We start from the raw sequence: 23,981 nt of genomic DNA, 5'->3' as shown, positions 1-23,981 counted from the left end.
ATCTGAAGTCTCTCAGGCAATACACATACATCTATCCCAAAGTGCAGTTAAAGTAAGTCTATGTAGCCAGGCCACACCCTCCAAAAACTGAGGCACCCAAGCACATCAAGGAGAGTATTACAATGCATAACTTTTATAACTAGAATATATTTAAAATTATTACAAGAATTTCAGTATCCTACAGAGAACAGGAACAATGATGGATACTGATGGAAGAAAGGTGGAAGAGGGAAGTGAACAAATAACCTTTTAGTTTTAAGTTCAATGCCTTGATCTTGACACTACACTGGATGTCTTTTTACCAAATCCATGTTTTATAGCCCTGTTTAAAGATGGTGAAATACTGAGCAAGAGATTATTATCGATCTTTAATAACATTCAGTAGTGCAAACCCACTTTTCACTGTTTTAATGTCTTGAAAGATTTAAGATACTATACCATGCTTAAGCTAAAATGACTGATAATGGATACCAAATATATTGCAATATCATGTGTTCTAGGCATGACAGAACTACTTGTGGACAGCAAGATGTGCAACTTGACTGAAATTTCAAAAACAACCCATTTAAAAGCACCTTGTCAGTGATCCAGTCCATGGTGTCTTCACATTCTCGCAGGTACTGCACTAACTTCTGTGCCTGCAGCAGTCGCTCACCCTTCTCTTTAGTTTTCTGAAGCAATAGTTCCCAGAGGCGGTGAAGCTCTTCTAGGCGAGTCTAGACAGCAAAAAAACATCTTTAAAAAAACTGTACCTTTCTCAATATAACTCACAGAAACCTATTTGATCTGATGCACAAACAAACAAAAAGATATCAGACTCTTAAGCACTGTATAGGATAAACTAATCTCTAATAACTGTAATACACAGGATGCTATAAGAAAATAATGTTAACTTAGTCCATGGAACTAACTTTTCTGATAAGAAAGCTGCAAAGTAAAAACATAAACCAACCCAGGCAGATAGCTGTAGCAATCCCGTCAATCCATGTTCAAAGACAACCACACCAAACTCATATAAAATCATTCAATTAGAAACACTTATTCATAATCATGTTTCAAAGAGTGAACCTTCCTATATGATCTGTAAATATTTAAAAGTGAGCATGTTCTTCTGTCCATAACATTTTCTATTGGTTTTCTCTCTCATTTAAAACAAGTGAAAAATTCTGAACATCAGTCTGAGAAGATAACAGTAAACTATTTCATCTAGCTTACATTTGTAGAATAGGAATTATTTTTCTCAAAAACAAAGAGTAATGTAAAGAAAAATTCAACAACCAGTATCAAATACAAAACACACACATGGGACAGGACCCAAGAAATGCAAAGAATAAGAAAGAAGCATTCATCTGCAATAAAAAGATTTATATTTAATTAAATGATCCCCTTTTCATGCATGGATAGCGATGTTTTGATCTTCTCAGACCTTTCATTAAAAAGTTATCAAAAAGTATGAAAGAAAGAAGCACAGGAATACACTTTCCACAACAAACAGGTACCTACTTGCAAGTAATTATTAATATTGATGGATTTTACTATGGGTCGTTGTGCTGTCCGGTATGGCGTAAAAGACTAGACCAGACGAAAGTGAAGATTTTAAAAATGAAAGTCAGCCCTGAATTTTTCAATATATACAAATGATAAGATAAAGCAAACATTTTGTATTGAGGACAGGTAGCACAGTATATATTTTTTATGTTTATTAACTAAACATCTTGTTCATAAATCCACCACATAAAATATAAAGCTTCTCAAAATCCCATTTATAAAATAAAATAATATACAACTTTATTCTGCTAAATAAATACTGTACCTTTTTTTATAAGGTAACATGCTGCATAACATGACTTATTGTATTACACAAACTAAAAAAAAGATACTGTGATACTCTGCTTCTCCTAAATTTAAGGGGCAATGTGGAACCTGAACATTTTTAAAAATGCATTACACTATCAAGAACCAGAATGAGTGAGAATAACCAGAAAACTTCAATGAGCAATACCAAACACACTGTTACGAAGAGTGGTGCAAAGTGGAGAAAAGTGCATTTTAGTGCTGTCCACTTCAAAACACACACCAACATTTGAGCATCTCAAACATTCTGAGAGCCGATTGTGAACTGACAATTAAAAGGAGCCACAAATTTATTTTATTTCTGTGAAAAACGGGGTATTAAATTTCAATTCTACCATTTGTCTCTATACTACAGTAACAGCATTTTTTACTGCCATGTTGCAAGTCTAGAATATGTTGCTAGACAGTATGAAAGGTGTGACCTGTTCAAACACATTATTCATTGTTAAATTATTAGTTAGCAACCTTACCAAATTAGCCAAAATTATGGTGAGATATAAGAAGCATGGCATTGTGAGAACCATATATCTAAGGAAAGGATTGAAATTTTTGAAAGTGGGATATGGGGAAAGTGTTTAGAAATATTCTTCTATGAATACTATATTTGCATATCACATACTGACTTTGGTCTGCAAAAGCAAAGGTAATCTTATTGTGCAACATGACCAGTAAGAGTATGCGAATAGTTTATGGCCACCCAAGTAATGATTAATGTGTCAGACTGATGATGTTCTTTTTTTTTAAAACTAGTGATATTTCAGGAACACTTCATCCCACTCTGGAAGAAATTTGTCAACCATCATATTGTACTTACTCGAATGATTTCAGAAGCAAAGTGGTTCTCAGAAATCATTAGGTTCCCAGTTTCATCCAGCTTGATGATAGCACTAGAATTGGCTTGCACTTCAGCTTCAAATGCTTGGTGTTTTTGTAGTTTCCCCTGGAGATTAAATATGTGCCAAAATGTACGTAAGTATTAGCTAACCAGCACCACCCATTACATTGTGTCATAAATATTCCAAAAACATTTCTCCAGCTAGCTCATGTTTATATTAGTTATTCATAACAATCAAATGGGAACTCTTAAATTAATTACATATGGCCTGGGATGAGAAACATACAACAAAAAATATTCTGTAACGCTACACCTTTTTAAAATATGGCTGAGGACTTTCACCAGAAATTACAGGGTAATCTACTGTAGCTTACAGTGAACATTTTATTAACTACTAACTAACATAGCTGAAATACCCGGCGTTGCCTGGGAGGAAAATAAAGTTGGTTTTTTTTTTTTTTTTTAAATTGAGAAAAATATAATTAAAAATAAACAACTTTAAAAATAAATTATAAAAACAAAGACGACTCACTAATGTGCTTTTCTTACAGTCTTGTATGTGTGTTATCCAGTTGACGCTCGGAACCGGCCAACTCTGGTCACCTCCAGTTTGCCCTCTGGTGGTCGTTCCGAGTGTCAACTAGATGAAAACATGCATACAAGACCGCAAGATCACCCTTCACCCCACCCAAAATGGGGTGGGTTAGGGTGGATTTCACCCTACAGTATTTTTAGTCGACCAATGAGAAACGTGTACCAAGTTTCATGAAAATTGCTCCAGCCATTCGGAAGCTATGCTGGAACATACATATATAGATTAGGAAAACTCACATAAATCAGGTGTTAAAGACTTCTCTACTAAGAAGAGAGAACTATATGTGTTCACCTGCAAATTTGTGGGATCCTTGTAGTTTTCATCAGAAGCAATCTGCAACTTTTCTTGAATCCATTTCTCCAGTTCATCAGCATCACGGCGGAAGAACTGAAAGCGATAGGAGTCCTCCAACTTCTGCCGCCTCAAGGTGGACAGCTGCTTGAACCGCTTATAACGGTCAAGGACCTGCTGTCGCCTCTCCTGAATATCATCTGCAGTCTCCAGCACTTTCACTCCACTAGTGTCCATTTTCTAGAACATAAACCACAATAAGAAATTAAACAAGGTCAACACAACCCCACCTAAACTTTGATTGCACGCCTTTTGTTCAAAACTGTTACTAGGTGACTATCCAGAAAATTTTTTTTTAGCAAAAGTGCCGGTTTTCCTCATATACCAATCCTTTTTCTGAAGCATTCACATCAACTTAAAGTATTTAAGATCTTCAGCGAGACCTTGAAAAGCAAACTAGGCAGTAACCAGTTTAGGAATTAAAAAAAAATGCTAATCAAGAATACATATTTTATAAATAGAATTATTCTTTCAATATTGATTTTTTGTGTTTCATCACTGATTATATATCCGAGAATTGATTTTGTTGCAAATGATTTCAACACAGATATGCACCCTTAATAATCTGCTGGCTATGACTTCTTCAGCAGAGTGGAGCAGTGAACCCCATCCATGCCAACATAACTCAAGTCCACACATGTACAGGCACCAGGTGCCAATGCAGCTCGCACTCATAGCTACGAAAAGCACTGTATGTTCATTCTGCACTTACCCTGTTGCTGCACTCCGAGGCTGTGTGTGTGAAACTGAGCTTAATCTTTTTAACCTATCCTATGATACACCACATGCAGCAACAAACAATTGGCTTTTAGTAGCTTCCTGGACCTTTTTGCTTTCCCTCTCACTTCTTTACAGTGGAAGCTCTTCTCAGCATTGCTGCCAATTTGGTACTAACTTTGCAAAAGAAATCGCTTGATGCCTTTGCTTATGATTTGTAGAAGTCTTCTTCTTCTTCTTCCTGAACTCTCTGCTTTGAGAATTAACAGGTCTCCAAGGATCAAGTTTCAACATTAGAGGTTGACCCTCTCCTGTGCTTCTGGTCTGGGGGTTAGTAACCGATAGTCAGTCAATGTGTTTACATGCACTTTTATTTGCAGAAAAATGGTTTCAAAAATGCAACCTGAACTATTATTCAGTTTAGAAAAACCTGGTTAACAGACATAGATTTCTCCACAAGCAACTCGGTTATGTGACCATGTAAACCCTTAACCACGCTACATTTCAGAATTTTATAGTCTACACACGTGCACACACTTTCCCAAGCTATGGGTAGAACATGGTGGAAGTGTCCACAAAGGTAAACTTCCAAATAATTTGTCAGTATCAGTATTTTTTGAAATTGTTAAATTTATGTTGATGAACTGAGCTGCAAAGCTCAGGAGCACAATCTCTGCAGCAGGGTTGGGGGTTAAAATGTTTAAGTAACGTGTGTTACGTAGTTTGTTTAATAGTTTTTAAAGTAATGAGTAATCTACTTTATTGAAATAAAAATATCTGCATTATTATCCCCAGCAGCACTTGGTGTATGACAAGTAGTACACAGGTATGCAGCTCCTTTCTAGGATATGCAATTCAGTTACAGAAAAATATTATTATAATATTAATATTATCACTATTGTCTTAGTTTTAGTCCAGCTATTTGCTATAGATATGTTGAAACAGTGTGATTGGGTGACACAGTGGCCAGTGTTCATATTGCAAATCTTTGGTGACTCAAGTTAAGGATGTTAAAAGGGGACTGATGTTACTTATTGCACACTGCATGAAGGATTACATGTTTATAAAACACAAGAAAATTATTATGTTTGGATGTTTTTCTGGTCAGACTCATATATGGGTTTAGGATTTATTAACAAATGCTGGCCAGTCAAATGTGTAGTGTTTCTTTTCTTTTTTTTTTTTTTTATAAACAAAAGAAGAAAAAGTAATGCAAAAGTAAAGCACTGTTTGTAACGCATTATATTTTACCAGTAATGGCGTACTGGTAAACTACGTGCAGTGAATACACTTTAGTTGAGCATTCCTAGTTTTCCTCCTCTGTCTCTGTTTGGCATTCGTTTGCTCAGAGGTTGATGCGCTTGCTGCTTCCTGAGCAGCTCTTCTTTTCTACAGCCCGCTGTTTCTCTTCTTTCATCTTCGCATTAAAACTGATTAAGTTAGTTTTTGTATTGTAATTACTTAGTATGTTTTCTTTAATTTTTCACTTAATTTAGCACTTAAGTCTTCAATCTGCCTTAAGAATGATTAGCAAAGGTGGTAGGGAATGAGAACTGCGCCAATACGCATGCACCGCATGGCTGCACGCTGCCGAGAGTTGATTCTACAATAAAATAAAATAAAATTTAAAAAAAAAAAAAAAAAAAAAGTAATACAAATCATCACTCCGAAAGCGGATAGTGCATGTCACGTAGTATATGTGTACCAAATTTCAAGTCAATAGGTGAAACGTTTGCGAGCTACAGGTGATTTAAAATCCTGGACAGACAAACGAACAGCCACGGTAGCGTATTATATAAGAAGATTATAAGTCACTATATAAAACATATTTAGTTACTTTTTTGGTAAATAATGAGTAATGTAATGAAGTAACTTTTAAAAATAATGTTTCCGATAGTGCTTGAGAGACATTGGCTCCATGCTTGTCTAGAGGTTCACAGCAGTCGATGATATGATGATGTTTAATCTTTTTTGTTTTGACATTGGAGTGTTTTGCCAAAGGAGAGCTCAATAAGTGGATACGCACATGTAAATGGAGGTTTTTAATGCCTTAACTGGGTTACTCACCTTATGTGCATGTAAATTCAGTGAGTGACATAGAGCTCTCCCAACTCCACGGGCCTTTCCCCATTTGCTCAGCTGCCCAGGCAAGAACAAAAGAGTTGCTTCTTTCTCTCATGCCTGACCTGGCACTTTCCTTATTCTCCCCTTTACCACTGATTGACCTTTCCTCAGAGGACTAGGTTGGGGGGTTACTCTTTCATCCATTTCATTTTAAAAATGCATTGTAATGTATGCTTCCTGCATGTGTCACAATGCTGTTTTTACAACACTTCAATAGCAGACACAATATTTTTTAGCCAAATCTACCGGAATTTTCAAAAATAGCAGATGTAAGAGAATCGTAAGAGACACAAACCCCCAAGTGACACTGAACCTACCAAATAGTAAGAAAGTCCCCATTTACCCAATCAATCGCTTGTATCAGTTCTGGCATGGACTCAGAAAGGCATTGTAAATGTAACATAAGGGCACTGGCCCATGCAAATTACTTTCTGGTGGCACTCTATACACTGCTCAAATATCCTTCTGCATGGTATCTTACAGATGTTCAACTGAACAAGTTCCCACACCCTGTAGCACTCAAATATTCCTCAAATTATGTCTAGGCAAACATGGGGCACACCACAGCTGACAGAGAAGATAAATGGGTCTTTGTCATATCCTAGTCTTCCCTTAGACATTTATTATAAAACAAAGACACACACAAACACGTAGTCAGCTCCTATTTGTAACTCACATTTCGTTACAACTTTAAAAAGGCATTCTGTGTTTCATTTCAAACTACCGTCTTACAATGTAGGTTGATGCTCATGATTGTGTTAAGAAAAAACGTAGCTATAAAAAATTCAAAGCTGGTAGAATGCATTCATGATAATTTTTCATTATTTTCAAACCTTGATAACTATTGTAAACACACTTGTCAGGTCTTCATTCAATGTGCTACCAGTAATTGTCAGATTCACCAGAAACATAACTGCATGATAATTTCTAATGATAGGCTGTAGTGTTAAATATTTATGCAGTGTATAATCACTAAAACACTTGTTTTAAAGTTCTTAACACATTTCTTCAGCCCTGCAATAAAATGCTTTGTCTTGCTTGGGCAGCCACTCACTCTTCTGCAGCCGAGTTCGAGTCTTCATCACTGGCAGAGTGCTTACAACAGAGGTAAGCTTTACAGATTTCGAAAGAGTCAGGTTCGGACTGAGAAATAGGCCATGGCAGGCACACTGGGCCAAGACTGAAGGTCTTTTCTTTGAATCCACACACGCAGTGAGAATGGATGCATTGGTGTGAAAAGGGATGGCCAACAAGTTTTCCTCACCAAATCAATGTAATAATAATTATTGATTATGTATATCTTTTAAGGCATGCAACCCATATGGACTGCTTCCACTGTTTTAATTGTTGCATGGACTCCGGGTTATAATGATGAATCCAAGTTTCATCCTCAGTTATGAAATACTTTTTAAATTTCTCCCGGTCCAAATTCACAAGCTAGAGATGATTCTTGGTATTCTGACTGTAGCAATGCTTCATTTCTGGAGTCACCAAAATACACGGTCATATTTAACAAATCATGAGAAATGGATTCAACTAACCAAATTAATCGATCACACACACTGTCAACATTCTTCACTATGGTTTCCTCCATCTTTGATTCCTGCCCTGCAACAATGAAATTTGGTGCTCCTTCACTAGACTGTAGCAAATAAAAAAACAAAACTTTTGAAACAGAGAACTACCAGATTCATGAACTCGGCCACAGAGACAGTGACAGTTCTTACAGTCTGGTCATTAGCGATAACGCTGGTGGGAGCCCAAGTCTCTGATACAGAGTAAAATCCCACCCTGTGAGATAAACAGCATCTCTCATGTGTTTTTTTTTTTAGGCAAAACACTGGTGACAACATAATGTTTACAAAAACTGTGAGAAAGGAAAGGGGACTGGTAATGAACCCAAAAGTAATCAGAGAAGGGCAGCTAAATAATTTAATGTAGACTACATTTATTCAACTTTAGCCTAGTAAATGTTCGAACTGACTGATAAACATCAACTTTAATAAATGTTCCACATGCCAAGTTGGCTTTTATACTTCTTCACATGTCAGCTCCAGAAGCATTTTACACATTGCAAAGATGTTAAAGTATTTCTAGGCATCATTTCTGAAGAGTACTGATAGAAAGAACAGGATCACATAGATAGTGCTATTTACTTCTGCCAATACATGAAACAAATTACAGTAACTCGTTAAGACTGCCCAAAAAAGTTGTAAGAACGCAATTACTATATATTGGAGAGTTGAAAATTTAGTAAGAGGAACAAAGCTCTTCTTACTGTCTAAAAGATGATAACAATGCAGGAACCAGAGGTGAAAACAGCATTACCTTTAATACATACTATAAGTAAATGAAAACAATCACTTTTCACCCCAAAATCATAGGACATCATATTGGTATAGGTCAATAAAATAAATGATCTAATATCTAGAATATTTTTGGTATGCTACCCCAATATGATGGCAAAAGCAATATTTATACTGAACAGCCTACTGCACCTCTGTCAGCTAAGCTGTAATTTGAATGTATTATTTTTTATTCACTCAAATAACTCCTTATTTATTGCTGTATTACAACACATCTCCACCCAAAACAATTAACAAAAAAGCAAAAAAAGTTAAGAGTTAGCATACATTTTTCATTTGAATGCTTCCTTAAACTACACTAACTGGCAAAGGTCAAAAATATTTAAAATCGAGATTTAAGAAGCAGCAAGATGTCATAATAGACACCACTGCCACCTCAGGTATCCAATATTTGGAGTTGAATCTGACAGCCAAGCTGATGTCTAACTGGAGACTACACAGCTTCCTTTGACACTCCAGGTTTCCTCCCACATCATCAAAACATTCAGGTTAAGATGACTGATGGTTCCATATTATATGAGTGAGTGAACGTGTGTGCGTATATACAGGCCTTATAATACTGGTGCCACTCCTTGACTGTCTCCTACCTTTCACCCAGTGCTGCCACAATAAGTTTCAGCACCCTAGGACTTTGAACTGAATTAAACAGGTTTGAGAATGGTAATATATTTCTCTCATGAAAATAATAAATTTTTACATAAACTAGGTTAAAATGTGCACTTAACCTAAAAACATTATAACTATTTGCATCATAACAGGCAGATATAACACAGTAAAGACAGGTTAGCTGTATTAATGCAGAATTTCCACATTGATATACCTGTAGTCAAGCTTGCTATATGCTCAATTAACTCCTTTTTTGTTTATATAACATTAAATATTCAACCTGGCATACTCAAATCAAGTTAATATTAAATTTTTTAAAATGTCAATAATATGAAGTCAAGCGATGACAGAATGTTTCCAAAAGCACAGAACCAGCAAGGTCCAACTTAACCACTCTAGAATAACCCTGCCACTGACATGAATGGACTACCATTTCACATGGTTACTCATGTCATCAGTTTTTGGTTACTTGTAAGACCAAAAACAAAGAATTAATTCATCTTCAATTGGCTGAAAGACAACTAGTTATGCAAGTTTCACTCCAATGCACAAACTCATGTACTACTGGAGTATTCAGACCTCCAAGTTACATGTTTCACCTTCCCAGTTAAGTACATTCACAGGATTTTTAACATTAGCAAACTAAAGAATAAATGTGCATCACTTCACTCCCAATGAAAAGGAACCACAAAAATTGCATTTCCGGCTAACCAGATTACATTTTTTATCTTCTACAATTAAGTAAGATGAAAGGTCAATGTTATATCCACAGCTTGGAGGATTCAGGTAGCTTTGTGTTCTGTGAATTGTCCTGACTCATACCTCTGAGTTCATAGGGCACTCGCATGAAATTTCCGACGTGGAAACTCAAACTTACGGTCTGTCCAAGAGCACATGAAGAACAGCTTTAGTGCAGAATTCACGAGACTGCAATTCCTGTTCCTGTTGAAAGCTACTCCACCCCAAATCTATTGTTACAACAGTTGTTCAGCACTGGTGAACAAACTAATCTCTCATTAGAAGACAACCTATTATCTGACTCTAAATTTGTTCTTCTGTTTCTAAACACTTATGCTCATCGGTGTTGCTTAACCATATATAGAAAAGAAGGGTGCAGGCATCACATATGAATAACAAGAACCCTTTAAACATAAATAGGAGGATCTGTGCATGCAACACTTGGTTCTAAACTGTTCCCACATTTGCAGAACAACCTGTTAAAACTGTAGAGCAATTTGCTGCAAAACCTCAAAGGAAACTCTTACCTATGGCATGATGGAAAGGTGCTTAAATACACTACTGGATATACATTTCTCTATAGAGACCCGTATGTCTATCACAAAATCATCATCATGTTTCAAATGAGAAACTTTATATCATGAAAAACCAAATGCAAATGGAAAGCCTAAAACAATATAAAAATGAAAATATACACATACAGGTGCATAATTTTTACTTCAAAGATTGGGGAACCAAAGACTAATTCAAATACAACTATAAATTAAGATAATTGAGTACACAGAAATCATTAATGCTAGCTATATTAGATACTATTTCTTCTCAAACAGTGTTTCATGGTGGCTTTTTTGGCAATTTCATATCCTTGCCGCTAACAAATACTACCCATTTTTAAAATCATAAAAACAATCAGAAGTGTACATGCACAAATTGCAATTAGATACTCATTTAATATAAAGAAAGCCACAGATCAGAAATATTAAAAAACATTAAAACCACACTGTGTAGACTCTTATGTATTTGAATATACAGGGCTAGTCAAAATGTTGTAAGCAAATTTAATACTGCATTACAATGTCTACATCACCATCTGTGTCCTCTATAAAAGTACCCATTTGTAAAATAACTTAAAAAAAAATCAGATGCATGCAAACAGACACACAAGACACAGGCTCAATGGGAAATGAACATAAATTTAACAGAATTAACATTGAGATATTAAGGATTTGAACTTCAGACCAGGAAAGTTTAAAGTTCATCTGACATTACAGTTAAATATAGAAATTTCCACCAATAATTTGTATAAGAAAATAACTAAAACATTGCATGATAAACTACATCAATACACAGAGGCACTCCCATATACATAGAAGAGATACAGGGAATAAAAAATAAAATGCTCTCTAAACAGAAGCCTTCTCTCCCATCATTCATGTCTACCATCATGCAAGTTAAAACACTAAAGCCACTACAGTCAGAATTTTCTGGAAACTACATCCTGGTTCCAAAGTTGTGTTAAGAGGAATAAAATCAGGATGAACGTAAGTAAGCAAAAACACAAAGCAAAAAATTTAAAAAGCAAAATAAACAGCCATAATTAGGCAGTTATAATTTATGAATGACTACCTACCTGCAAGCTTTATTTGATTTTAAACATTTAAAAGGAATTCTTACATTTAAAAATGAGGGCTTTTAAATGTTCGTCCACAGATGCATTCATTTGAAGATGAAGTATTCAAGGGATTCCAGAAAAAAGTGTCTTACATAGCATCCATCCGAAACGAATAAAGCATCCTGCTTCAAAGGCAGACGCAGAACCTCTGCAACATTAGCGCAGTGTTGCTGGCAGCCAAGTCACACCCCAACTCATGCAACCAGAAAAATTAGACACATTTAGAGTTTAAAAGGCAAAGCAGGGATTGGCAAACTCACATCCTCTCCAGGGCTTTATGTCCTAGGCACATCATTTAATAAAATAATTAAACCAACTTGAAAAAATAATTAGGTTTCACTAGCATATTGTTAATTGCTTAATAAGAATATATAGGGGGAAAAAATCAAAATGGCAAAAAGATAAATTATCAAACACCAGACAAGGTTATCTCTGCAAACCCTCTAGGGGACACAGCCCCCCAATATACATTCCAAAAAATGTACATGTGCTGAGCTAAGTGCTGCTCATATTTATACCTACTTTACTGACTACATGAGGATATGACATTTTTTGCAAATCAACTTAAAATAGATTTTTTTTTTCCCTACAGACTTGAGCATATGGTCAAAGTGAGCTCGGCTCTACCCAGCAACAATGGACAAGAATTTGTGAATTTCCCCTTGGGATTAATAAAGTATCTATCTAAGAATCACATTTAATCATCATCAGATCCTTCCATGAAAACCCTAAATACAAAGAGGACTGTTTGATTTATGTTAGGTAGATTGCCCAGAGGGGACTGGGCGGTCTCTTGGTCTGGAACCCCTACAGATTTTATTTTTTTCTCCAGTCTTTGGAGTTTTTTTTTTGTTTTTTCTGTCCACCCTGGCCATCGGACCTTACTCTTATTCTATGTTAATTAATGTTGACTTATGTTTATTTTTTTATTGTGTCTTCTATTTTTCTATTCATTTTGTAAAGCACTTTGAGCTACATTTTTTTTGTATGAATATGTGCTATATAAATAAATGTTGATTGATTGATTGATTGATTTAAATGAGATGCCAGTCTATTGTAGGATACCTTAAAGTGTAGGTGTACTCAAACACACTCACAGATAAGTTCACTCGCAGTCACCTACTTTCGAATTGCTAAAGACGCTAGCTATGCCTAGTGAATGTAAAAGAGAATCAATGCAATCTTTGTGGGGAAGGCAACAGCGCCAATACGTCTGGGACTAAATGTACTCGCGAGCAGGGCTGCGTAGTTGGTATGTAGATCTTTCAACTCTAACTCTGACTCTTCAAAATCTAGTACCACCAACTCTAACTCTCCAATTTGTAATTAGACTAAGAGATTTACTTTGTCGACTGAAAGCGGGCAATATACTATACAAGATAATAGGCATTTTATAACTGCCGGTGTGAATGATCAGGCTACTTTTTAGCACTCAGACCCATTAAACTTTGGGTTTAAAGGCTGTAGTAATGTTGTTGTGCCTTACAAACAATGAGCAACATTAAACCTAACTTACAAAAAATAGAAAAAAAGCTACATTTCTATCACAAAAATAGTTTTATATATGAAATTTGAATGTGCTGCATTACAATTTACATTTAGTCAGATCATGTTTTCCCAACTCAGACTCCAGTAAACCAAAATTGTTTCTGACTGACTCCATGGCCTTGCTTGAGGGATGGTTAAACAAACAGATTATTGTGAATCAGCGGATGGTTTGTTCAGGATACACAATGCTATATAGCCCTTTAAGGAAAAGAGTTTGACAACCCTGCATTAGAAAAGTCCACTCGAGTATAAAATGTAAACTCAAATAAAAGTTCACATGCCAATATTATATTAAAAAAAAAACCCACACACAAACCCAATACCTTTAGTTTGGGCTTACGAAAAGCAGACTGCATTGCAAAAAGGTGACTGGACCAGCTATGGAACACAGAAGTAAGAATATTTAGGTGAACTGCTACATTAAGTCATTGTAGAACCCCACTCATTTTCAAAATGTTTTGAAACTGAAAACAATATTGGCATGCATTCAAGCTGTCCAGACAAACCAGCGTATTAACCCCACATAATGAGCAACACAAATTGAAAGAGCAGTGGCAGTGTTCTACTATTCGAGTGATCTTTAAATGCCCCCCTATTGGAAAAATAACTCAAGAGACACCTCCGACAGGTAAGATAAAAAGCTGTAATACAATCTCTAAATGAAAGGGTTAAAATATTTATCTAGGTTTTCTCATTCAGTTCAAGCCTCACTATCAAGAGTAAAGAGATACCAGGAATGCAGTTTGTAAATAATTAATCAGACTGTTGGACAGTCATGCTGCTGAGACAGCCATCTGCACAAAGCGAGTACAGAGATCAGCACAAATCGCAAGCCCCACCAGCATTTTTACACTTTACATTAGGTCACTGCATTTTTTCACAATGGTGTCAACCAAAAAGTACAAAAAAAGATCAAATGCCATTACTTTCTGCAAGCACACTAATTGTCTACTTTAATCATTAAGTATTATAAATTAACAATATTAAAACCTCACTTACACAAGCCAATACATTTCTCCAAGTTTTGCGTTAGCTACTCGTCTCTCTGTTAGGTTTTTATCATAACTTTTAATGCTGTGAAGAATGTAATTAACCTTAAATAAAACAAAACAAACTAGGGCTTAATTCACACAGATATTAATTTTAGGAGTAAGGCAAACCACAAGTTATTGCATGCTAATCCCTTTTTCATATTGTGTAAGAGGTATCACACTTATTGTGGGGTTAATTTTGCTTCATAAATTGAACTATGCAACTGTAGTAGCAAGCTGTGTAATCTCGGTCCATCACTTATGTGCTTTCTATGTCTTAATGTGTCGCTGCCTTTAACACTTTAAAACAGCCGAGACTTGAAAACAATTTTGGTGGTCCAAACAAATCACTCACATTAACCCCCTGAATGAAAATGAGAGACAATAATTGTCAAATATTTTCTTCACTCTCATTCATCCAACCACCTAAAGATATATTTATGTAAAAACAACAACCTAAATGACAAAGGCTGCTAAAAAATAAAATTAATCACCCAATTCTTAATCCCAATTTACCATTACAAGGTCACCAGATCCCAAATGGGATGTCAGTCCACCAAAGAGTGGAGTTGCTGTCATAACTTTGCCCAGAGGGGACTGGGCGGTCTCGTGGTCTGGAATCCCTACAGATTTTAATTTTTTTTTCTCCAGCTTTTGGAGGTTTTTTTTCCTGTCCACCCTGGCCATCGGACCTTACTTATTCTATGTTAATTAATGTTGACTTATGTTTATTTTTTATTGTGTCTTCTATTTTTCTATTCTTCATTTTGTAAAGCACTTTGAGCTACATTTTTTCATATGACTGATCACCTGCCGTGTCTTTTGCTACATTCACATGCAACATGAACTTTGTGCCACCCACATTTCTGCTCTGTTCAGTGCAGGTGAATTTCTGGTTTTAGTTTATTGAGAAATGTGGGCCACTGCTCAAAGGCAATTAAAGTTTATTTCTGTTTTTTTCTGAAATAAAAACCAGCCAAAAATAGTAAGTATGCACTGCATTACTCCAACAACAATGTAACCAAAACATAGAATTTTTGACTTATCTAGAAATATTTTATTTTATAAAAAGACTAGCAGACCACGTGCGCTTCGCTGCAGTCGCTGTAGTTGGAATAATTATGTATCTACATGCAACTTATAGAGCTTCTTTATATACAACATTTTGGTTTGTCCTAAACACTAAGAAACACTAAAGGAAAAAATACTATTCAGTAAGTACTGCGTCTAGTAAACAGTAAATCAGTAAAGGAGAGAGGACTAAACACTAAGGAAAAAGAATGGCAAGACCGCGCCAGCTCGGAGCGAAATGAAGTGAAAGAAATGTGGTGAATGGGAGGGGAGATGATCACGTGACTCCCCCACCCGCCTTAACTCTTAATCCCTTCATAAACACACAAACACAGTCTCTCGGATCGCAACTCTCCTTTATATAAATCAGTAAAGGAGAGAGGACTAAACACTAAGTAAAAAGAATGGCAAGACTGCGTCAGCTTGGAGCGAAATGAAGTGAATGAAATGACGCGAATGGGAGGGGAGATGATCACATGACTCCCGCACCCGCCTTAACTCTCCATCCCTCCACAAACACAGTCTCTCGGACCCCAACTCTCCTTTATATGTATAGAAGTGAAAGGTCTGAATTTGTCTAATTTGGGTAATTAAGGTATGTCTTAATTATCCCGCTGGCATCTACCACACAAAAGGGCACTCATGTGAAATTTCCCATTAGAAGGCACATATTCCCTGCCGGCCTCACCAAAGTGGTTTATTTGACTTGTGTGAGGAAACCAATGGAATTTAAACTGAACAACCAACTCTACAACAGTCTCCAGATGTTCAGCAACTTTACAGATTTAAGTTAAAGATCTACCAAAGGTGACACCTTGGCTGTGCAATACTATGCAGGTGCTGTACATTAAAATTATAACTAACTCCCAAACTCAACCACACAATGGCAAATAGCTAACCCATTTCAGCTCAGGGCGTTTTTCACATTGGGTTTCCTGTTACAGAATCCTTTTCCTTTCCTCAGGGAGACAAGGTCTGCAAGGATCCAGTATGCTACAGATTTCACTTTACTTCATGAGCTTCCAAGGAAATAACAGCTCTGTGAGGTCTTCCGGTCTATTCTATGTGTCTTTCCCACTCAAACCATCACCCCCCAACAGTAGGGGTGAGAAGCCTGTGTACATAACTTGACTTGTACATGAGATACAAAAATCCAGTTTATATCCATTATTTGTCGGTTGCAGCTTTCTATGTACAGGTTGTGTCTGTCAACACCAGATGCAGACTGAACACACACTCTGTAAAAATAAGTAACGGGAAGGTCTGCTTAGCCATTTTACCTTACTGTATGTAGTACTAGGGTGTTGTACCGTGTTAGCCATTATGAATGTAGTGAAAAGTCAAGCAAGATGATCTTGCCTGAAGAAGGGGTCCCAGTTGCCACGAAAGCTTGCATATTGTAATCTGTTTAGTTAGCCAATAAAAGGCGTCACTTTTCACTACCTTACTGTATGGAAATTTCCAAGACACCCTCCAGAGGTTCAGATAAGCTATCACTTCCACTGACATCATGTAATTGTCATTCACTGATAACTTTGGATGAGAAGAGAATTCATTGTATGCGAGGGCTCAGTGGCAGGGGGCTGTAGGAATTTTCAGAGATACCACTTAAAATTTCTCCCCTAACCTCTTAGTTGCATTTATGAGTTTCTGGTTGGCATTTTAGGGAAAATGTGATGTCACTGTTGACATCCGGCTCGATCCACACAACGAGCAACTAAAGATTACCTTCTATTTTTTTTTTCTTTTCATGAAAACAAAAGGCAAGCTAAACACACTAGGTAGACATCACAATACAACCACAAAAACACCCTGAAAAGCTAGGCTTTACTTTTTAATTATTAAATAAGGTGAGAGGTTAGTATAAAATGGCCCAACAAACTGGGTTTCATTTTGTTTTAATCATTAAACAAGGTGAGAGGTTAGTATTTATTCTCACAGGTGGCGCAGTGGTAATGCTGCTGCTTTGCAGTAAGGAGACTGTGGAAGATTATGGGTTTGCTTCCCGGTTCCTCCCTGTGTGGATAGCGCTTTGAGTACTGAGAAAAGCGCTATATAAACGTAATGAATTATTATTATTTCGTCACAACTTGGCTAACTCGAGAACGGAATTGTCCCAAAGGGAGCTACTACTCCGATTGGCAAACATTTGCAATTTCCTTTTGGGAAATTTGCATTTCCCGTTGTTCCCATAGCTGTGGCTGCAGCATGCGTCTCTTTCTGCATTTGTCTGCCAATAGATTTCCTAGACCACACCTACTGAGGGGCAGCTGCAGTTTTACTGCATTGTTTGCAGCTTCCCGGGAATGCCGGTTATGTATGGACTGCCTCATTCCACACCAGTTGCAGCCGACGACATATGTTGAAGGGGGTTGGGCTGTGATAAGGCGACTGTACTAATGCCAAAGGGTGTAGCCATGTGGTGTCTTAGGAGCCCCACAGCAAGACACAGAGCTCTGGCTTCAATAGTAGTACAGATACTCCTCTTTAGGCAACTTCCCCTGGGTGGTAAGGCCAGCTAATGCACTTCTCATGACGCATATTAGGACCCAGCTGCTGACACCAGGTGCCCATACTTTCAGTGAAAGCAACAGATATTTTAACTATAATGTATGTGTAGCTTACAACTTTTGTCCTTTGACATTCAAATCACCAGAATGCCACATCAGATCAAGGCAGACCACACTTAGTGAGATGTTGCCATGGTTTGAATTCATAAGCTGGCATCGTGCCCATTGTCTAATTCTAGAGCATGCAGGGTAAAATGCTGCCGGCAGCTTTTCTCCTCATCAAGAAACATAACCGTACCCCAATGCAGATGCATACCACCGGGCCCGTCAAGGACAGCACATTATTAGAAGCAGCTTCATGTGAATGGAAAGTTAAAACTGCTTTCCTTTAATCACAATATAGGACACCATTTAAACCCACTTGTAGAGATTCTAGAGCAATGCATGCTTTCAAAAGACAAAATACTATAGCATGTTTCATATACTTATATTTCATATGGACCATGGGACATCAGGTCTATCCACATAAATCTATGGTGGCTATGGAGTAATTCTTTAGTACATTAACATTACCTGTGACATGTCCTTTCTCCTCACCACTTATATTTAGTATATGGAGCCCCTACAGAAATTTTAAACTATCTATACCTTATGCGAGTCCAGTGACCATGATGATGATGATGATGATGATGATGGCAGGGGATTGCTTATGATGTGTCAGTGAATACTTGTTCATGTCATATCCTCTCTTGTCTAGTCAATTTCAACAAACCCATACAGGGCTGAAATGCAGTTCAGTATTAATGACTGGCTGCATCTTCTCCCGTACCATTATAATCTTTACAATCATTAACCCTCTTTATGACTCAGGTGGCGCCACGTGTCGCAGCCTTTCCAGCAGCTCCGTGTATGACTTTATCTTTCTACCTTTTTCTCTATTTTTCTATATTTCACTGATCACTCCTACCATTTTCTCTTATGTGAACTCGTTCCCTGGACACTTTTTACTACTTGTGAATTTCCCCTTGGGATTAATAAAGTATCTATCTATCTAATCACCCTTGAAACAGATGCAAGAAGCAAAGACAGTTTTTCTTCCATTTCTTCAGAACCTAAAACCCCCAAACTGTTGGGCACTCCATGGATACAATAGGCTAACACATAGTAGATCATACTGACCACTGTCGTTGATGTTCCTTCTACTGACAGTAGGTGGTGTTAATGGTGCTACATAAAACAGAGACTGACAGATGGTTATATTAGGAATATTCATTATGAGTTTAAATGTTATACGTTTATTAGGTCACTCTGACACGATGATGGAAAAGATGAGACAACTGAAAGTACTACTACCACAGATCATGTGTGATAATTTTACACTGCAATTTTCCATTTGACCCTCCAAATTCACAGACTCTGAACAGCAAAAGGTACAAGTAAAAAACTAATTAATGGGATATTAACCCAGGCTGGCACATTCTAACAGCCACATGGGTATTCATATCATGGCATTTTAGGAATGGTGGGTCAACTCATCAACTGGCATTTGGAACAGGGGAGGAAACAGAAGACAAATAAGGATGAGTAAGCAAACTACACACAGAAAGCATATTAGATTCAGTCAAACAGGCACTATTATACTTTTGTGTATGCATCATTTACGTCTGTAACAGTAATAAGATACCAAAACAAAAACAACACTTTGTAAAACAAGAAAAGTCAGTCCTGTACTCACTTTGAAAGGAAACGGTTTCAATTTAGGTCACCTGCAAAGTCAAACTTTAGTTTTCTAGACTGTGTGTCTGTCTGTCATTCACCAAGCTGTCCATTTAAACAGCCCTAGAGGGGCATCACACACAACAGGCCAATTTACTGTCATCATTCATTTAGCCTACTTTTTCACATTCAAGTTGTCTATGTCCAACATGAAGTATCTTCTGTTACCCATGAAACACGTGCCAATGTACTAGAGGTCTCTCTCATTTCAGCTGCACTCTCTGCTTTCAAGATTTCATCCTCACAATTCCATGAAGAGGTCTGGACACCCTTGGCTAAATTATACATTTTGTTGACATTTGAAGAAAGAAATTTACTAAATTACTCTTGCACACATTTTTTTCAGCTCATCAAAAATAACCATACTATTAACATCTCACCTCCCAAAACCACTTTTCCAGGTGACTGTCATGATCTGCACATTAACATTTTCATAAAATGTCATTGTTTTAGAGTGTTTGCTGACAAACTTGTATTTATTTATTTTGACTTCAAATGGCAACATAATAGTTCATCTGACCAGAGGTGATCAAACCTTTCAATGAAACTGTACTTCTGATGATTTCAATGGAACTCTGTTTCTGATGTCACCTCCTTTAAGCGTGTCTACTTGCAATGACAGTTTTTTGTTATTCTAGCAATGACTAGACATTTTGGCAAGCTCAGTTCTAAACGGCCACAGTGGCAGGACATTTTTACTGAACCTATCCTATGAACGGAATCTAACATTCTACTTGTAAGAACACTTCACTTAAATGGATTCCTTTTTATCTTATCTTGTGGCTGACATAATTCTACATAGAAAAAAAAATATGATTAGCAGTCACCAAGTATGAATGACAGCTACACCTTGTCTTGCAGTAAACTCATGATCTGACCAAAACCGAGCTTTTAATGTAAAAATTAAAATGTCTGCAACTGCTAAGAAACCCCAAATTCATACTGTAACTTTCAGTAAAGGCATTGAAGGAGTGAAGTTCTATCACATCCCTTTAGTACTGTTTTTCTTCGTCTTCTGCCCCCGTATCTATTCCCATGGGGTTGCTATTTTTTGACCAGACTTTTCCAATAGAGATTTCAAATTAGAGCAGCAGACTCCTAGGATCGAGTTTTGAGTCCCAGCCGTACTGTAGTCCTTGAAGGGCAGTCCTTATGAATACAGAACTGGCCGAACAAGCCTGGCCACCCCCCCTAAAGTGTTTACTGGACTTTACTGTAGTTAAACGGCACTCCCTATCAATACAGAGCTGGATGGACAAAGGTGAGTACCCAACCCCCGTCTTTACTGGGTGGTCAGCACAGCAGCTATATGAATCGCCAAGGCTACCATTTCGGACAAACGTGCCGACATATATGTACTGGACGAGGGCAGAACACACAAACTACACTCGTTTTCAAGTCGCCACCGATCACCAACGCAGAAATGTTACGAATGATCGGCATTTCAATGACAGACATTCCAGCAGCAGTAAGCAGAGGCAGAAGCTGGGCGGGTCCGTCCTCCGCCGGCTTCAAAAAACAACATGTCTGCCTTGTGCAAAGGAGGCGATTGTATCACAATGAAACAAGCGAAGAAAATGTAAATTGCAACCGTCTTAAAAGGGTCGCAGTGATACAGAGGTTACTGCATTGTTATTTCACCAGAAAGCCATAACGGCGCACGCAGAACAGTGCCAATCCGTCGCAACGGCAGCCGTAATTCAGATCAGGCACAAGCCTGTCAGTGCAGTGTCCTTTATATGAACGGGTTGCTCAGAAACACTAATGAAGCAAAAGAATACAAAACGGATTACTCACTACACATAAACACCGGCATCAAAATATATAAAATAGAGCAAAATATGCTCATTTAATAACGACTATTTACTCCCCCCGCCCCCCACCGCTTTCATAGGCTTATCTCAAGGAGACAGAAATCAGCAGCGCTAGGGCTAACGCCACTCCGATAGCGATAGAAAACATGGGACATTTGCTCTGCAGCTAAAAAAAAATATATCCAAAACATTAAGGTTAAAATCAACCCTGCAAATAACGCACACGATAATTTCTTCTCGTCGTCCAATTCCATTAACCTTACCTTTTCACACAAATTGTCTATGGTGTAGATTCGCCTGCCTGCTCTTGCTCGCGCGTACGCTGCAACTCGTCTCCGCCCGAATAAACGCGACCCCGCCCGCCCAATGACGTCACACGCAGCTGCTGCAGGCGCCGTCGTTCCAGCACAAGAAGCGCGCGGGGTCGAGAGGCACGCACGCACGTTCACGCAGGATCCGGGACTTCTTCCATGGCGGAGTGATATGAGTGCCATCTATTAGCGGTGTATTCATTTTCTCCTCCATTCATTTTTACAATTGCTCAGTTGTTTTCTGTTCGTGTTTGTGTCCATGTGTGTGCAGAGAATGGTGAGTAAACCCATGGCTACTCTAACCGAACTGAAGTGAATGAAGTAGGATGGGACTCGGGATGAGACACGATGACACCAGTAACGGGGTTCAGACCCCCTGCACGATGACACCAGTATCTGGCCCAGTCGCCGTACCTGTGTGGTCTCTGCGTTCTCAGGTTTGAACATTACAATAGTTTAGACGAGTACAGGCCGTTCAGCCCAACAAAGCTCGCCCGTTATATCCAGCTAATTCTTCCAAAGTAACATCAAGTGTAGTTTTGGAAGTCCCTAAAGGCCTACAGCCTACCACATTGTGCATTCAGTGGGAATGAGTGTGGCTGTGTCTACCCTCGGTATAAGGCTTGTGCCTACCTTCTACTCATGTGATGAAGATAATAATAATTACATTTATATAGCACCCTTCTAACCAACTCAACATGCTTTATAAAGACAGTGGGGCGCCACTTCAACCACCATCGATGTGCAGCATCCATCAGGATGATGTGACAGCAGCCGTTTTTGCATCAGTATGCTCACCACACATTAGCTATTACGTTTTGAATGATTGAGGGAGACAGTTAGCCAGTAAGGGACAGGGGATATTTAGAGGGGCCAGAAAGGACAAGGTCACGGTGGACAGTTCAGCCAGGACATCAGGGTGCACCCTACTCTGTTCGAAAGATGCCCAGGAATCTTTTATGACCACACAGACTCAAGACTTAAGTTTGATGTCTCATCTGAAAGATGGTACCATTTTTTTTCTACCATGGTGTCCCAATCGTTGTACTGGGACGTCAGGGATGCACACACAGACCACAGAGTAAACGCCCCCTGCTAGCCCCACTAACACTTGTTCCAGCAGCAACCCAAGCTTTTCCTAGATAGTAGTTCTGGTCGGTATGACCAAAATTCTACATCACGGTATTTTTCAAAATTATACCGGTTTTAACGTTTTTTTTGTTTCCCATGCATGAGTGGATGTTAACCACATTTTCCACTGCAATTACTACAGTAGCAGACTGGCTAATGGCGCTTTTCCACTGCATGGTACGGCACAGCACGGTTCAGTACAGCTCACCTTGGTTCGGCTCAGTTCGGCTTGGTTTGCGTTTCGACTGCAGTTTAGTACCGCTTTAGAGTGGGCGGGATTATTCACGTGTCGTTATAGTTGCGCCGCCTCTACTGCCCTGACGTCATCGTAAACGCGCCACAAACAAACACACAACAATGGAGCATATCGACGGAAAACTTTTTCATTCCGCGTCGCCCCATCCAGCTCTCGCTGGATCCGCTCCTCGGCTACCAACGAGAGGAACGTCTGTACTTCCTCAATAGACCACGAAACAGCCATTTTTGGTTAAAACAAAATGGTGCGTCCGAACCTTCGCTAAAAATCTAGCGGGTCTGTTGTGTCTCGTGTTGCAAGTTCAGTGACGCAGTAATGACGATTTTCTCTGGCCAGTCAGTGACCAGCAGAGTTTACACGTCACGTTTTGGTAACGGTTCGGCGCGCTTGGAACCTCGGCTGAGGTGGTACTAAAAAAAGGACCAGGTACCAGGTACTGTTCCCAGTGGAAAACCCCCCAAAAGTGAGCTGAACTGAACCGTGTCGTGCCGTACTATGCAGTGGAAAAGCGCCATAAGAATAACCTGTTCCACTGTCATGAGAATTGTACATTGTACAAAAAACATCTTAATGTGCACACAAGTATTAATACAGGCTTGCATGGCCCCATAAAGTGATCGTTTTCAAGGGGATGGCACTAATGAAGAGAAGGAATCACATTTCTTGGCAGGTGCA

General features: G+C 38.2%; 1 protein-coding gene across 10 annotated transcripts in view; it reads right to left on the bottom strand.

Moving 5' to 3' along the window:
- sptan1 (spectrin alpha, non-erythrocytic 1) overlaps nt 1-21,977 on the bottom strand; it is a 74,725-nt gene extending 52,748 nt beyond the window's left edge. For 4 of the 10 annotated variants that reach the window (XM_039764321.1, XM_039764328.1, XM_039764327.1 and 1 more), the window contains exons 1-5: nt 21,872-21,926; nt 13,730-13,784; nt 3,576-3,815; nt 2,669-2,794; nt 576-716 (exon numbers count right to left, since the gene is read on the bottom strand). In XM_039764321.1, coding sequence (XP_039620255.1) covers nt 576-716; nt 2,669-2,794; nt 3,576-3,815; nt 13,730-13,762 — 540 coding nt within the window. In that variant the 5' untranslated portion in view covers nt 13,763-13,784; nt 21,872-21,926. Of the gene's footprint in view, nt 1-575; nt 717-2,668; nt 2,795-3,575; nt 3,816-11,860; nt 11,961-13,729; nt 13,785-21,871 lie in introns of those variants that run through there. The other 6 variants (XM_039764326.1, XM_039764329.1, XM_039764330.1 and 3 more) reach the window with 4 other exon arrangements.
- Between the last annotated feature and the right edge of the window lie 2,004 nt (nt 21,978-23,981).

This window comes from Polypterus senegalus, chromosome 9, assembly GCF_016835505.1.
Source record: "Polypterus senegalus isolate Bchr_013 chromosome 9, ASM1683550v1, whole genome shotgun sequence".
NCBI classification, from domain to species: Eukaryota; Metazoa; Chordata; class Cladistia; order Polypteriformes; family Polypteridae; genus Polypterus; species Polypterus senegalus.
The sequence above is the reverse complement of the archived record's forward strand: the minus strand, read 5'-3'. Positions and strand labels throughout refer to the sequence as shown.